Source organism: Ovis aries, chromosome 12 (assembly GCF_016772045.2).
Source record: "Ovis aries strain OAR_USU_Benz2616 breed Rambouillet chromosome 12, ARS-UI_Ramb_v3.0, whole genome shotgun sequence".
Taxonomy (NCBI): Eukaryota; Metazoa; Chordata; class Mammalia; order Artiodactyla; family Bovidae; genus Ovis; species Ovis aries.
In genome coordinates this window covers 77,039,343-77,056,403 of record NC_056065.1, presented here as the reverse complement: position 1 = coordinate 77,056,403, position 17,061 = coordinate 77,039,343, and the positions used below count along the sequence as shown (strand labels likewise).

The window sequence follows — 17,061 nt, the reverse complement described above, 5'->3', positions numbered from 1 at the left end:
ACCAGATGCAGCTGCTGAAGGTGAGATGCTACGCTGCCTTTGGCGGGCCAATTCTGTGGCTATATGCTATTATCTTGACACTTTATTTTATACCAGGTTAACGAGGAATGGTTAACATGTTGGCCACAGATTCCGATTTTTAGATTTAAACAAGTTTCCTACATAACAGTGTTGTGCTCTCAGGCATTTCTCTTAAACTCTCTGTGTCTTAGTTCCCTCATCGGTGAGCTATTTTATGGCAAAGCCCAAATACAAGAGCCAGGCCACGTGCACAGGACAGCCTGGGAAACAGACAGAGGTTCCAGTGGCTGCTGTTACCTGGAACTCAGCCTCCAGCGGGGAAGGCTCACTAGGCGGGTCTCTTTTCTTCATATTAGACAGGTATGGGTGTAACTCAGACAGGCTCACTTCCGTCTCCCCAAACTGATTGTACTCCACCAAGGCCTGGTGAATCAAGACGTACTGTGCCTGTCATTTCAAGGAAGGACAGAGTTAATTTATCATTTACAGTCCTATGAATCACATTTAAATAAAGTACACCCCCACACACACATTTGGTTCATCGGGAGACAATAGTTGGAAGGGAACACTGGTATCTGCCACATTTAAATAATCTGGAAGTTGGCACTCACAGATCTCCAGGAAATGAGTAAATTCCATCTTGGATTATTTTGCCAGGAAAAAAAAAAATAGCTTCACAAATAGATTAGGCATCTTATAACTTCTATTTTACTCCTAACAGTTAAAAAACACTATCTGTTACTTCCTCCTGGGACTAGTGTTGAGTTAGTAAGTTAAATTACTAATATATAAAACTGTAAAGTTCCACACTGTATCTGAGAGGGGAAAAAATTTGATGTTCCAAGGAACACATTTTTTTAAAGTTTTCTAGCATTTTTAAAAATAGAGATTATACGAAAAAATCTGCCTGATTTGTGGGAGACCCAGGTTCAATCCCTAGGTTGGGTAGATCTTGTGGAGAAGGGAATGGCTACCCACTCCAGTGTTCGTGGGGCTTCCCTGGTGGCTTAGATGGTAAAGAATCTGCCTGCAATGCAGGAGACCCAGGTTCAATCACTGAGTTAGGAAGATCCCCTGGAGAAAGGAATGGCAACCCACTCCAGTATTCTTGCCCAGAGATTCCCATGGAGAGCAGAGCCTGACCGGCTACAGTCCATGGGGTAACAAAGAGTTGGACACAACTGAGCAATTAACACATATACGAGAAAGCATAAAATACCAAACCCAGATTTAACTATCCTTAAACTTTTATCATATTTGAATTTACTGTTTTTAAACAAATGACATATTTCTGATAAAGTTCAAGATTCTTTAACGCCACCTCTAGTTTGACTGTTTCCTTCCATTCTATGTTATTTTTCCAAAGGAAATAGTCCCTTTTTTTCTAGTGGACGATCCATTTTAAGACTCCTACAATAACATGTATGTATTTATAAATACCATATTTCTGTGTCCTTTCTTAACAGTTGCATACATTGTACTGTATATGTTTCATCTGGGGGCTGTATTTGCTCCCTGCTCTCATCTGAGGGCCTGCCCACACTGAGAGCTACAGGCCAATTAACCCTGCCAACTGCAGCGGAACACGGTGTACAGAGCCCACCTCCCACATTCTACTGGCCTATTCCCATACTGCTATGCATTTAAAGTTGTCCGTTCGTTGTTATCCTAGCAATGCTGAATTCAGTGAACATTCTTGAATGTGTGTCCAGCCGTGCAGGTTTGGAAATGCTTCTCTTGGGCACATACAACATATGGAATTTCTGGGTCGAGTGCAGACATTTTCAATAATAATATTCATCGATTACAATTACTGACTACATGTATGTTCGAGGGATTTGTGTAAGCGCTTTACTTGGATGGCCTTTTGTGTCTTAACTCTGTAAGGTAAATACTCTTATTATCTCCATTTGGATGACTTCACTGAAGCACAAGAACTTTAAAAACTGGTTGAAGAGTGCATGGTATTAAGAATAACTATCACTATTTTAAACTTCTAAATCTAGTTCCAAAAACCAGACTCTTAACCACTGTACTGTACCATTAGGTCTTCCTAGTTTTAATTTTATGAAATGCTGACAAATTGGGTTTTGGCATTTTTAATTGTTTCCCAGCCTAGGATGTGTAAATGGTATTTCATTATTTTTTAACATATACTTTATAGTCATCCTTATTCCACAAGTGCTCTCAGCCACCAATGCAAAATGCTTCTGTGATCGGTGCTTGAGTTTTCAGGAAACAGAAAGAAGCTGTTTGAGATTGAGAACAACTTGGATTTCCTTTAAGGTTACTACTCCCACCACGAAAAAAGGTTTAAGCCGGAAGCTGAAAGTGAGGACGGTGCCTGGAACATACCTCCACCTGCACCATCAGGCACCTCTGGCGCCGGAGCTTGACGACGTAGCCGTAGACGTCCACCTTGTTCTCCGCCTCCAGGCCTTCCAGCATGGCGTCGATGCCGATGTAGGTGCCCGTGCGCCCAACGCCAGCGCTGGCCAAACAAAGGAGCAGCAGGGCAATGAGCAGAGAGGCCCAGGGGCGCCTCCAGCCTCCCTGCCCACCTGCTAGGCTGATCCAGAGCCCCTGTTAGACAGCAAACTCCCCTTGCCTGTCTATTTTGCATATGGTAATGTAAGTTTCCACGTTCCTCTTTCCTTACATCTCACCCTCTCCTCCCCCTCCCCACGTCCATAAATCTATTCTCTCTGTTTCTCCACTGTTGCCCTGTAAATAAATCCGTCAGTACCATTTTTCCAGATTCCATATATATGTGTTAGAATATGGTATTCGTGTTGAGGTTTGACAGAAAACAGCAAAATTCTGTAAAGCAATTATCCTTCAATAAAACAATAAATAAATTAAAAAATATAATAAAATAAAAGCCCAGAAGGATTAAGCAGGGGGAACACTAACTTTCTTCTCATAGACTCTCTGGAAGCAACAGTTGCCAAAGGGGAGACCGCGCCCAACAGCCCCATGGGCACAGGTGTGAACAGCCCTGCTGCTCTCGGGGGCCGTATCCACATACCTGCAGTGCACCACGATGGGGCCGCTGAAGAAGTTGCTGAAAGCGTTCACCCTCCTGCGCAGCTTGAGGAGCAGGTGAGGGTCTTCAGGGACCCCGTGGTCCGGCCAACTGGTGAACTGAATGTGAGTCACGGCTCTTCCGTTTGCCTTTTCTTTTCTCTAGTCAGGAGATAATACTTCTTTTAGATGACATATATGTTTTAAACCATGGAAAGTAAGTAGGTGGAAGGGAGGGCCAGTACAAAACACTTCTCATGCAAGCTTTTGTTTTTTCATTCATGACTGCATTTTCCTCTCCAATGAATAACTAGGAATTGAGACATCATGCAGGGATGGCAGGCACTAACAGGTAAACAATTACTTACCAGGAAGGTAAGTATTGTATGACAAGTGCAGCTGAAACTGCTAGGAGCTTTCACGCTGCCAAGCCAAAAACAAACCAAGTAAAAACACAAGAACACACACATAAAATCGGGGGCTGGTGGATGGGATTGAAAAGAAATAAAGTAAAAGCTCCTCTCACATGGTTTGGAATACTTCTTCTTGGGTAGGCAGACAAACTGGACTATCATCATAGGAAGAAAGTCTGATTAATTATTTGACTAATGCTGTATTTCTCATTAGAAATGTCAGTTCAGACAGTAGAGAGAGAACTGGGGAAAGTCAGCTCCAGATTACAGCTCATGTTCACCCCAATTTCAAGGCAAGCACTAGAAGATGCATAATTCATAATCTCTAACCAAGTATGAAGAGGAACTACCAACTTGGTTGGTCATCATTTTCAGATCAGAAGTAACGGAGCTAATGAAGAAGAGTAACATCAGACTAATCAAGGTAACCAGATTGGCATCGGCCTCTACACATCACCCTGACCTATGACTGGTCCTTCCTGGCTCCAGTGCATCATATATTCAGCTATGAACCACTGGCTTCACAGCCCTCCAAGGTCGGAGTTGTTAGTTGTTCAGTTCAGTTCAGTTCAGTTCAGTCGCTCAGTCATGTCCGAATCTCTGCGACCCCATGAATCACAGCATGCCAGGCCTCCCTGTCCATCACCAACTCCCAGAGTTCACTCAGACTCATGTCCATCGAGTCCGTGATGCCATCCAGCCATCTCATCCTCGGTCATCCCCTTCTCCTCCTGCCCCCAATCCCTCCCAGCATCAGGGTCTTTTCCAATGAGCCAACTCTTCGGATGAGGTGGCCAAAGTACTGGAGTTTCAGCTTTAGCATCAGTCCTTCCAATGAACACCCAGGACTGATCTCCTTTAGAATGGACTGGTTGGATCTCCTTGCAGTCCAAGGGACTCTCAAGAGTCTTCTCCAACACCACAGTTCAGAAGCATCAATTCTTCAGTGCTCAGCTGCCTTCACAGTCCAACTCTCACATCCATACATGACCACTGGAAAACCATAGCCTTGACTAGATGGACCTTTGTTGGCAAAGTAATATCTCTGCTTTTCAATATACTATCTAGGTTGGTCATAACTTTCCTTCCAAGGAGTAAGAGTCTTTTAATTTCATGGCTGCAGTCACCATCTGCAGTGATTTTGGAGCCCCCAAAAATAAAGTCTGCCACTGTTTCCACTGTTTCCCCATCTATTTCCCATGAAGTGATGGGACCAGATGCCATGATCTTCGTTTTCTGAATGTTGAGCTTTAAGCCAACTTTTTCACTCTCCTCCTTCACTTTCATCAAGAGGCTTTTAGCTCCTCTTCACTTTCTGCCATAAGGGTGGTGTCATCTGCATATCTGAGGTTATTGATATTTCTCCCAGCAATCTTGATTCCAGCTTGTGCTTCTTCCAGCCCAGCATTTCTCATGATGTACTCTGCATAGAAGTTAAATAAGCAGGGTGACAATATACAGCCTTGACGTACTCCTTTTCCTATTTGGAACCAGTCTGTTGTTCCATGTCCAGTTTTAACTCTTGCTTCCTGACCTGCATACAGGTTTCTTGGGAGGCAGGTCAGGTGGTCTGGTATTCCCATCTCTTGAAGTATTTTCCACAGTTTATTGTGATCCACACAGTCAAAGGCTTTGGCATAGTCAATAAAGCAGAAATAGATGTTTTTCTGGAACTCTCTTGCTTTTTCCATGATCCAGCAGATGCTGGCAATTCGATCTCTGATTCGTCTGCTTTTCCTAAAACCAGCCTGAACATCTGGAAGTTCACGGTTCACATATTGCTGAAGCCTGGCTTGGAGAATTTTGAGTGCTACTTTACCAGTTATTAGTGATGCCGTAAGATTTTAGAAGGCCATAGGAGAAATAGGCAACTGGTATTTTTTTCCCCCTGTACAAAATGTATCTGGATCATATGGAAATACAATTTAGATTACTGAGAAAACTTCCAATAAGTGGAATTGAAAGAAACTATCAAACTGATCTATGTGTGTATGTGTGTGTTAGTCGCTCAGGCGTGTCTGACTCTGTGTGACCCCATGGTCAGCCTGCCAGGCTCCTCGGTCCATGGGATTCTCCAGGCAAGAATACTGGAGTGGGTTGCCATTCCCTTCTCCAGGGAATCTTCTCAACCCAGGGATCGAATCTCAGTATAAGGACCTCCCTTTTAAATACCTTTATTAAGATATTTTCACATTCCTTTAAAGAGTAAAGTTTTTATTACATTCACAGAGTTGTGAAGGCATTACCACTAATTATAGGGTATTTTCATGACTCTCCAAAAAACCCCGTACAGATTAGCAGTCAGCTCTATTCTTGCCTCACCCACCTCAGTACCAAACAATCACTAACCAACCTTTTGTCTCTGTAAGTGTGACTATTCTAGACTTTCCATATGAGCAGAATCATACAATAATATATGGGAAGACCACCATTTTAACAGGCCACACTGACAATTTTTTTTTCTGACCTAAACATTTTATTTCTCCTACAGAGTTAGAACTTTAGACTTCTTAGAGTAGTCTCTAGGCCATTGTATATTCTTTCCATAATGGTAATAAACCTACTGAGACTAAGGACCATTTTTATCACTCATTCAATAATTCGGTCATTCATTTAACACAATTAATGAGCTCTTTCTACTTCAAGGGTGACAACATTATAAATACCTGAGTGCGATGCAGACAAATATCATCTGTGACCTACTTGATCTTGGTGGCTTATTGTTTTAACCAACTCTTCCCCCATGTAGTTCATTAAAGATAAAATGTCCAGGTATATTTCAATGTCTCGCATTGACTATTCCATAGTCACATTTTAGACTAACAGTTTGAAAATTAAAATTCTATCAAAACCAAACTCACGTTTCCAACAGTCAGCTTCTGAATGATGTAATCTGGGCATCTTTTGTGCTCATTGACCTCCACAATCACATCTCCATAAACTCGGCTGCCCTCGTCCATTGACGGCCAGTACTCTGCACACTTGTTCTATGTTTAAAAAACCATTAAGCATTTAAGTTTTTCTTTTAAATGAATTTGTTCATTAAACACTCTTTGTAAAACAAAACAAGAAATGTGTTCTTTGAAGATCTCAAAACATGTTTCTATTCCATTTCACGGGGATGCTTGAAAAGTGTTCCTTCATTCTACCCAGCAGATGATCTTCGCAGGCTTAGCTGCATATTAAATGGGGACGTGCTTGGTGGTGAGCAAGAAATTATGTGGTTGCATGTGGTCAATTTCAGGCTGGGGCATGCAGAGGTTTTCAGGCTTCCTAAAGTCACGTTACATAAATTACCATCTATCTGCCTAAGGTCAGTGCGAAGGTCAGTGTGTTTCAAGTAGTCACAAGAACTTGTGAAGCCAGCTCACAGAAGTGTACTGAACTTAAAATAAGACTGTAACAAAATAGGAACCCCATAGGAGTCCAGCAATTAAGCAGAAACATTTACATTTTATCCTTATATACGGAGACTTGTACGCTCAGTTGTGAAGACATGCCCGACTTTTGTAACCCCATGGGCTGCAACCTGCCAGGCTCCTCTGTCCATGGAATTTTCCAGGCAAGAATACTGGAGTGGGTTGCCATTTCCTTCTCCAGGGACGTATATTTATATACGTACATGTTTTATCCTTCTATAGGGATGAAAATTTAAATCCGATGTTCAAAGAGAGAACTGTCTGTTTTGTCACCAAGCACACACAGATGTGACTTTTTGAAGTGCAGCCCTCTCTTTTCCTAACATCCAGCCTCCACGCTGTGAGTCCTAGACCCTCACCCTGAGAACCTTCTGGGTTCCTACCTTGTTGCCTTCTTCACATTTTGTGACCATGACAATGACCGTGGCCTTCTGCTCCCAGATCATCCTCCAGAAATCATCAACAGTCTCATCCCTGGGGCCTGGGGGTGCACAAAGGAAAACCAGTGAGAAACACCCTTCTTAAAGGGCTAACAAGCAATGTTTCAAAAAGAGTAGCAGACTACCAGAGAAATTACCTTGCGCTGCAATGTATTTCCTGGGTTCTTTGAAACCCTGTTCAAGACAGACAAAAAAAGAAATATCATTTACTGAACATTCAATTATTCATTTACATGCAAAAGTGTGAAGTAAGGAAGTTGCTTCAAATCAGTCATTTCTTGGATGTGTATTTTCCTGAGCAGTTTCAAATTATAAGGAGGAGTTTATTAACTCATGATCAGTCCTTTAACTGTGCCAAACATATTAACATTTACAAACAATATCCATAACTTCATGTGTCTTTGTGATATACCCTAAACAAAGCTGAAAAGTACATAGGTTTTAGCTCCATCTGGGATGGTGCAGCAATTTATGAGTAATCAGGCATTCCTACATTTTATATCCTGTCAAGTTTTAAATCCTCCTTACCAGCCATAGAGTAACTTTGGGGATTTTTACTCAATTTCTTTCAATAACTCATCCTGAGATTAACCTCAAACGTCTATCTTTTATCTAGTGCCGGGATATACCACTGATGGCCTAGTATTAGCCACATTGTGTATTATCTATAGAAGTGTAGCCATGGGCTTCAGAGTTGAGTAGCTGTGATAGAGGTGGTGTATCCTGTAAAACCCCCAAAGCTGCTATCTGGCCCCTTACAGAGTAAGCCTGCCAATCTCTGCTTTCACAGAGTGACATTTTATGTATCTGCAATATATATTTTAGGTAAATTAAACATCATACAGAACAGCATGAATATCATGGTAACATTTTTGCATTAAGTAGAGGTAACAAATATTGCTCTTTTCTGGTTTATGTATAAAGAAAACTCTCAGTGGATAAAGAGGAAACAGGATGTGGTGGTTTAGTCCCTAAGTCATGTCCCACTCTTGCGACCCCATAGGCTGTAGCCCGCCAGGCTCCTCGGTCCATGGGATTCTCCAGGCAAGAATACTGGAGTGGGCTGCCATTCCCTTCTCCAGAGGATCTTCCCAACCAGGGATAGAACCCAGGTCTCCTCTGCCGCAGTCAGATTCAAGAATAATCTATGATAAAAACTGAAGTTTAGTATGAACATATATACATTACTCTATATAAAATAGATAACCAATAAGGCCACGCTATACATTCTGTAATAGTTTTTCTGTATTTTCATACTGCTTATTTTTTTTTAATTTTGTGCGATGCATTACTTCATTAGCAATGGTATAATAAATTACAATTTTAAAATATTTTGGATAAATTAACCATGTACAATATCCTCAGACATTTACTAACTGAACAAGGGCAAAGTAACAAATCAACCAGTGCCTTCCAATCTTCACCTCTACGGTGAGGTGCAAAGGCAGGGCTCTTATGAGAAACACACACACAGATAATCTGCGTAATGTACAACACACGACAGGCACCAGAGCATTTTAATTCTTATCATTTTGTTGGGAGACAAAAGTCCTATAATAAATGATAGTAAATAATAAATAATTGTGATAGTAAATAATTAATAATTGTCCTTGCAAATATTAGTGATGTTGTTGTTTATACCAGTGACAGGGATGGGCTTCCTTCAAATGATTTCAAATAATATTTCTAAAAACTTGCCATGAGTGGACATATGTATATGTGTGACTGACTCACTTTACCCCTGAAACTAACACAGCATTGTTAATCAACTATAGTGCAATAAACTCTTCAAAACCATTAAAATTTGCCATGACAAAGTTGGAGCTGAATAGAATGTATAGACACAAGAAAAATGAGAATGGTCAGTGGCAGAATGGTGAAGCTGTAAAACCTGGCCGTGATGCACTTTTTACTCACATCAATGTAGCTGGCATTTATATAGTTTGATCCTGCATCTCCGTTTATGTCAGAGAGTTCAACACGGTTGTAGTCATCTGCTCAATGAAAAGAAATATTAAATAAGTGAAATAATGGATAATCAAGTAGCCTAAATGCATGGGAATCCAATTCTCAATGAACAACTTACAGGGAAGGATATCAACATAGCGATTTTTGTTCTGGTTAAAGGATTTTCGAGCATCCTTGATGGAAAACTTGCTGAATACCCGTGGAATGCTCTGAAAGACACAAAGATCCTTTGGGTCAGGGCAGCTTGTAGAAAAACCACTTCCCCTCACCACTTATGGTTCTGAACAAGTGAGCCATCCTGGTGCGTACTTCCTTTACCCCGTTGAACAAGCTGCATATGGTAATTGAAATGAACGTTATTAGGAATTATGCAAAAAGCCCTCTTTAAGAAAATGAATGATGGACTACTTGGAGAATAAATCCCATGAGAGCAAATTTAGCAGTAATTGCTCTGCCACTTTCAAATTCGTTGAAAAACACACTTGGATAATTATCTAGAGCACAAGGACACATCAGCCCAATGTGTTTCTGGACGTGACTTTGTAACTAGTACTCATTCACTGAAGCAGCATTATCTTGAGATGTTGACTAGTTTTATGACTATGAATCTCTCTGCTGGTCTGCAAATACCTGGTAATAACAGCTACTGTGACTCCGCTGCACTATTATGTGGGATAAACTATCAAGGCCAACAGCTACACAACACATTTAAGACGGATCATGTTGGTGACAGAGTGAACTTTCTCGTCCTATGGCAAGAGGAGGACCCACCTGAAATTCAGCCAGGAAGAGCCTTGCCTCGTCAGCCATCTTCCGCTTGTAAGTCTCCAGCAAAACATCTGCATGGATGGGCTCCACGTGCATCAGCTGCTTCTCATCATCTTTAAACACATTAAAGGTTCATGGCTAGTATCACATCTCTCTTTCCCACGTTCATACACATTTCATTAGAAGCAAATCTTGGGGTGAGTCCTGAGTGTTTTTCCCTTCTCACACGCAGTCCACCTGGAACACCTCACTCACATATAGAGATTCACCTGTAAACCTCTGACATCTAAATTTAGGGCTCTAATATTCTTCTGGTCTTCTTTGTATTAATTAATCTTTCCCACTGACTCTCAGGTCTTCCACCCAATTATTCCAGAAGGACCCCAAACTCAAGATATTCAAAGTCATCTCCCCTTCATTCTAGCATCTCAGATCTCAGCAAATGGGACCACCATTCCCAAAGCCAGCTAACAAGCAAACTTCCAAGTGACCCGCGATTTCTCCCTCTGTGCTTACATCCAACAGGTCACCGTGTGCCTCCCCTTCTGCCCATGGTCATGCTCGGGACCCCTCCTCATCCAATGATGACCCCTCTCCCTGCCTCCAGTCTGTGCCCACCCTGACTGACTTTTAAAACTCTACAAATTCATCTTCTGATCCACAAATATGAGCGTGCAACTCCGCTTGCTGACAAAAAAGCTCACACTACTGTTTGTGCTCCGCAGGCTACGGGTTACTGTTTCGATGTTTAATGTGACATATGAGCACTTTTTATGACTTCACATGACTCCTCTCAACCACAGTTTCCTATACTCTTGTTCTATATCTTAGGCATGAATGTTCACCAAGTACATCACAGAGGTTCTCCCCATGCCTCCATTCACACTGTTCCCAATGCAGAGAATGTCCCTCCTCACTGTCTATCTGCACTAACAGACTTCAGGTCAAGTATCACCATGATAAGCAGATCTCGGGCTACGTTTCTCTGTTGCATTACATGCATTTCCTGTGGTCATGTATGGATGTGAGAGCTGGACTGTGAAGAAGGCTGAGTACCGAAGAACTGATGCTTTTGAACTGTGATGTTGGAGAAGACTCTTGACAGTCCCTTGGACTGCAAGGAGATCTAACCAGTCCATTCTAAAGGAGGTTAGTCCTGGATGTTCTTTGGAAGGAAGGATGCTAAAGCTAAAACTCCAGTACTTTGGCCACCTCATGCGAAGAGTTGACTCATTGGAAAAGACTCTGATGCTGGGAGGGATTGCGGGCAGGAGGAGAAGGGGATGACTGAGGATGAGATGGCTGCATGGCATCACGGACTCGATGGGCGTGAATCTGAGTGAACTCTGGGAGTTGGTGATGGACAGGGAAGCCTGGCGTGCTGCAATTCATGGGGTTGCAAAGAGCTGGACACAACTGAGAGACTGAACTGAACTGAACTGAACTATAGTTACCCATATCGTATTTTTAAATTTTATCTATTTTAACGTATTGTGAAATATTGTAAACATATAAATAGAATTTGATGACTAACCTGATATCCGGGACTCATCTTAATGTAATAATCTCTGTCACTTCAGTTTAGTTCAGTCGCTCAGTCGTGTCTGATGCTTTGCCACCCCGTGAATTGCAGCACGCCAGGCCTCCCTGTTCATCACCATCTCCCGGAGTTCACTCAGACTCATGTCCATCGAGTTCGTGATGCCATCCAGCCATCCCATCCTCGGTCGTCCCCTTCTCTTTCTGCCCCTAATCCCTCCCAGCATCAGAGTCTTTTCCAATGAGTCAACTCTTCGCATGAGGTGGCCAAAGCACTGGAGTTTCAGCTTTAGCATCATTCCTTCCAAAGAAATCCCAGGGTTGATCTCCTTCAGAATGGACTGGTTGGATCTCCTTGCAGTCCAAGGGACCCTCAAGAGTCTTCTCCAACACCACAGTTCAAAAGCATCAATTCTTCGGTGCTCAGCTTTCTTCACAGTCCAACTCTCACATCCATACATGACCACAGGAAAAACCATAGCCTTGACTAGACGGACCTTAGTCGGCAAAGTAATGTCTCTGCTTTTGAATATGCTATCTAGGTTGGTTATAACTTTTCTTCCAAGGAGGAAGCGTCTTTTAATTTCATGGCTGCAGTCACCATCTGCAGTGATTTTGGAGCCCAAAAAAATAAAGTCTGACACTGTTTCCACTGTTTCCCCATCTATTTTCCATGAAGTGATGGGACCAGATGCCATGATCTTCGTTTTCTGAATGTTGAGCTTTAAGCCAACTTTTTCCCTCTCCTCTTTCACTTTCATCAAGAGGCTTTTTAGCTCCTCTTCACTTTCTGCCATAAGGGTGGTGTCATCTGCATATCTGAGGTTATTGATATTTCTCCCAGCAATCTTGATTCCAGCTTGTGTTTCTTCCAGTCCAGTGTTTCTCATGATGTACTCTGCATAGAAGTTGAATAAGCAGGGAGACAATATACAGCCTTGACGTACTCCTTTTCCTATTTGGAACCAGTCTGTTGTTCCATGTCCAGTCCTAACTGTTGCTTCCTGACCTGCATACAGATTTCTCAAGAGGCAGGTTAGGTGGTCTCGTATTCCCATCTCTTGCAGAATTTTCCACAGTTTATTGTGATCCACATAGTCAAAGGCTTTGGCATAGTCAATAAATAGATGTTTTTCTGGAACTCTCTTGCTTTTTCCATGATCCAGTGGATGTTGGCAATGTGATCTCTGGTTCCGCTGCCTTTTCTAAAACCAGCTTGAACATCAGGGAGTTCACGGTTCACGTATTGCTGAAGCCTGGCTTGGAGAATTTTGAGCATTACTTTACTAGCATGTGAGATGAGTGCAATTGTGCGGTAGTTTGAGCATTCTTTGGCATTGCCTTTCTTTGGAATTGGAATGAAAACGGACCTTTTCCAGTCCTGTGGCCACTGCTGAGTTTTCCAAATTTGCTGGCATATTGAGTGCAGCACTTTCACAGCATCATCTTTCAGGATTTGAAACAGCTCCACTGGAACTCCATCACCTCCACTAGCTTTGTTCATAGTGATGCTTTCTAAGGCCCACATTCCAAGATGTCTGGCTCTAGATTAGTGATCACATCATCATGATTATCTGGGTCGTGAAGATCTTTTTTGTATAGTTCTTCCGTGTATTCTTGCCACCTCTTCTTAATATCTTCTGCTTCTGTTAGGTCCATGCCACTTCTGTGCTTTATCGAGCCCATCTTCGCATGAAATGTTCCCTTTGTATCTCTAATTTTCTTGAAGAGATCTCTAGTCTTTCTCTGTTCTTTTCCTCTATTTCTTTGCATTGATTGCTGAAGAAGGCTTTCTTATCTCTTCTTGCTATTCTTTGGAACTCTGCATTCAGATGCTTATATCTTTCCTTTTCTCCTTTGCTTTTCGCCTCTCTTCTTTTCACAGCTATTTGTAAGGCCTCCTCAGACAGCCATTTTGCTTTTTTGCATTTCTTTTCCATGGGGATGGTCTTGATCCCTGTCTCCTGTACAATGTCACGAACCTCATTCCATAGTTCATCAGGCACTCTATCTATCAGATCTAGGCCCTTAAATCTATTTCTTACCTCCACTGTAGAATCATAAGGGACTTGATTTAGGTCATACCTGAATGATCTAGCGGTTTTCCCTACTTTCTTCAATTTAAGTCTGAATTTGGTAATAAGGAGGTCATGATCTGAGCCACAGTCAGCTCCCGGTCTTGTTTTTGTTGACCTTGTAGATCCTCTCCATCTTTGGCTGCATAGAATATAATCAATCTGATTTTGGTGTTGACCATCTGGTGATGTCCATGTGTAGAGTCTTCTCTTGTGTTGTTGGAAGAGGGTGTTTGCTATGACCAGTGCATTTTCTTGGCAAAACTCTATTAGTCTTTGCCCTGCTTCATTCCGCATTCCAAGGCCAAATTTTCCTGTTACTCCAGGTGTTTCTGACTTCCTACTTTAGCATTCCAGTCCCCTATAATGAAAAGGACATCTTTTTTGGGTGTTAGTTCTAAAAGGTCTTGTAGGTCTTCATAAAACCGTTCAACTTCAGCTTCTTCAGCATTACTGGTTGGGGCACAGACTTGGATAACTGTAATATTGAATGGCTTGCCTTGGAAATGAACAGAGGTCATTCTGTCGTTTTTAAGATTGCATCCAAGTACTGCATTTCGGACTCTTTTGTTGACCATGATGGCTACTCCATTTCTTCTGAGGGATTTCTTCCCTGCAGTAGTAGATATAATGGTCATCTGAGTTAAATTCCCCATTCCAGTCCATTTTAATTCGCTGACTCCTAGAATGTCGACGTTCACCTTGCCATGTCTTGTTTGACCACTTCCAATTTGCCTTGATTCATGGACCTGACATTCCAGGTTCCTATGCAATATTGTTCTTTACAGCATCGGATCTTGCTTTTAACACCAGTCATATGCACAACTGGGTATTGTTTTTGCTTTGGCTCAATCCCTTCATTCTTTCTGGAGTTATTTCTCCACTGATCTCCAGTAGCATATTGGGCACCTAATGACCTGGGGAGTTCCTCTTTTGGTATCCTATCATTTTGCCTTTTCTTACTGTTCATGGGGTTCTCAAGGTAAGAATACTGAAGTGGCTTGCCATTCCCATACTTGAGTGTAAACAGACTGCGTTCATTTTTCACACCACCAGAGTATGAAACTCATTATATACCAGAATTGCAAAATAACTTACTAAAGAACAAAATATATTAAAGTAAAGAGCTATAATTGCATATGGACACTGACAAACAAGTTTCAGAATCTTGAGAGACTATAAGCTGCCACATGTGTTGAAAGTTATGTCCCTGCTCCCATCCATGTACATCCAGCAGCATTTCTTTTAGTATCCATGTTAATGTTCCCTATTTATTAGATGAAAAAAATGTTCATTAGGGTGATATTTAGCTTTTTGACTGTGGAAATCTTCTATCCAATCACAACTATCAAACTGTCCATGTACACGTGTTCCTTTGGATGGTTAGAGCTCCAGGCATTCATTCATCCTGACCTAGGGCCACCTTGGAGGTTTTATGGCATTTGGGTAAGTTCTAACCACTCCAAGGGGCAATCTGTGGCAACTCTGAAATAAATGCTCCTTGACCCTTTCCAAGACAAGTTAAAACCAAAGAGAGGGGTTCTGAAATGTTTGCGATCTTGAGCACACAACACCAAATCATTTTCTTTATTATAAACACAGTTTCAACTTCTGTAACCCCATCCCCATTTTACTGGATCAAAAAACACATGTTTAAAGAGAACTGAAAAAAGTACAGTAAAAGTGGAAAAAAAAGAGAGAGAGACAAGATGAAATATGCTTTCATTTCCAAAGTCAGGGTGCGGTCTTTTGTCGTGTCTGTCAATGTGCCTTTAGTGGGAACGGCCCCTGTCCCACCTTTGCAGGGACGTGAACACACTTGCCACCTCCCTGCCTGTATGCCCTTCCATCTGCTCTTCCATCACGCTCCTTTGTTGGTCTAATGAATCCCCACCACCTTAGAAGACCTAGCTTCTTGCCTTCTGCATAGACAGCTTTCAGGACTGTACACAGCCCGTGCCTGCGGCATCTAGCAAATTCTACCATAGTTGTCTGCATCTGTCTTCCTCTGCTAGACCCTAAAATGTTAAATGCAGAGTCTGTGACCTGTCACTGCCGTAGTTTCAGGCACACTCTGAGAAGGTACAGATCCTTGCTGGTTAAATCAACACATCCATGAATTTAAATTTTATCACAGAGGAAGTCCAGGTTAGATTTTTTAAATGTTGAATTATTACATAAAACAAGGGAGATATTCGCCAGTTAAAAAAACGTGCACACTTACCCCTTTCCACTAGTTCCTGCTGCTCATCTAAATTGCTGTAAAGATAAGACATGTAAGTTTGCATACTCTTAAGAAACAGAATTCAGTTGGCAAGCAATTTATATTTGATGAGCATCTTGGGGGAAGGAGGAAGTAGAGATGGGGAGGATGAAAGGGAAGAGGGGAGGGGGTAAGAAGGCATAAAGCGGGGGGGAGGGGAAGAAAGGTAGGGGGTGGGGAACCAACCATGGGAGGTTGGTCAGTCTCAGAGAAGTGACCGCATTTTTTCATTTGGAACTTCTTGATTTTCATAAAGTGTAGTTGTTCCTGGCGAGAGGAATGTCTATGCTTCCCAATGTATTTCTCTCCATTGTCCCTTCTAGATACCTATGACCCACTTCGTACTAAAAGAACAGACACATTCTTTTCATTGGTTATTACTGAAGGAAATCTATCCCATTATTAGTAAACATAGAAAAAATAACATTTAATATAAACCAATAAGACCATAGGAAAGTCTTTCATCAAAGGTTAATGATGTCCTAGACGTCTTACTGTCATCTGTGAATTCCACTTAATTGGTTCCAAGTTGGCCTCATAAATGGGACTTTGACCATTATAACTACTATTATTATCTTTTTGCTTTGAAATCAACTCTTACCTGGATCTTTTCTTATGCAGATCATAGATCTTATAGAGAACAATGAGCAGGGCTATCGATGTCACAATAATCAGAAACACCAAAAATATGATGACTGCTTTAGCATTGTCTAGGAATGAAAAAGAACACAGGAAGAGAGCTTACGTCAAACATGTTGCTGGATTCTTTGAGAAATCACTTAAAGTACTTACATTTTAACACTTTCATTTCTTTGGAAGTTTTTAAAAAATATAATTTTTATAATGAGACCAAAGATAGGATGTCTCTGATTTTGTAAAGTCTTGTCCATATCTCAGCCATTTATTGGTTCAGAACCAATAAAATATTTCATATTTTAAGAATTCATAGAGTATGCAAGAGCAATTCTCTTCCTTTCTACTAAATAATGTCCATTTATGAGACACTACCATTTAGATTAATTCTCTTTATGTTGGTCACTCCGTTAGAAAGGGATCACATAGGTAATCTAGTTACGATTCTCAGAGATAACCTCCTATACTTTATGTGCAGAACTCGGTTCAGTTCAGCTC

The 17,061-nt window shown here is 41.5% G+C and overlaps 1 protein-coding gene across 7 annotated transcripts in view; it reads right to left on the bottom strand.

Moving 5' to 3' along the window:
• Positions 1 to 17,061, bottom strand: part of PTPRC (protein tyrosine phosphatase receptor type C) — a 153,314-nt gene that overhangs the window by 38,575 nt on the left and 97,678 nt on the right. For all 7 annotated transcript variants that reach the window (XM_060396233.1, XM_042229306.1, XM_042229308.1 and 4 more), the window contains 11 exons: positions 16,532 to 16,640; positions 15,892 to 15,926; positions 10,057 to 10,166; positions 9,404 to 9,494; positions 9,235 to 9,311; positions 7,455 to 7,491; positions 7,261 to 7,358; positions 6,320 to 6,445; positions 3,050 to 3,207; positions 2,377 to 2,512; positions 319 to 468 (listed from right to left, as the gene is read on the bottom strand). In XM_060396233.1, the coding sequence (XP_060252216.1) occupies positions 319 to 468; positions 2,377 to 2,512; positions 3,050 to 3,207; positions 6,320 to 6,445; positions 7,261 to 7,358; positions 7,455 to 7,491; positions 9,235 to 9,311; positions 9,404 to 9,494; positions 10,057 to 10,166; positions 15,892 to 15,926; positions 16,532 to 16,640 (1,127 nt within the window). The remainder of the gene's footprint in view (positions 1 to 318; positions 469 to 2,376; positions 2,513 to 3,049; positions 3,208 to 6,319; positions 6,446 to 7,260; positions 7,359 to 7,454; positions 7,492 to 9,234; positions 9,312 to 9,403; positions 9,495 to 10,056; positions 10,167 to 15,891; positions 15,927 to 16,531; positions 16,641 to 17,061) is intronic.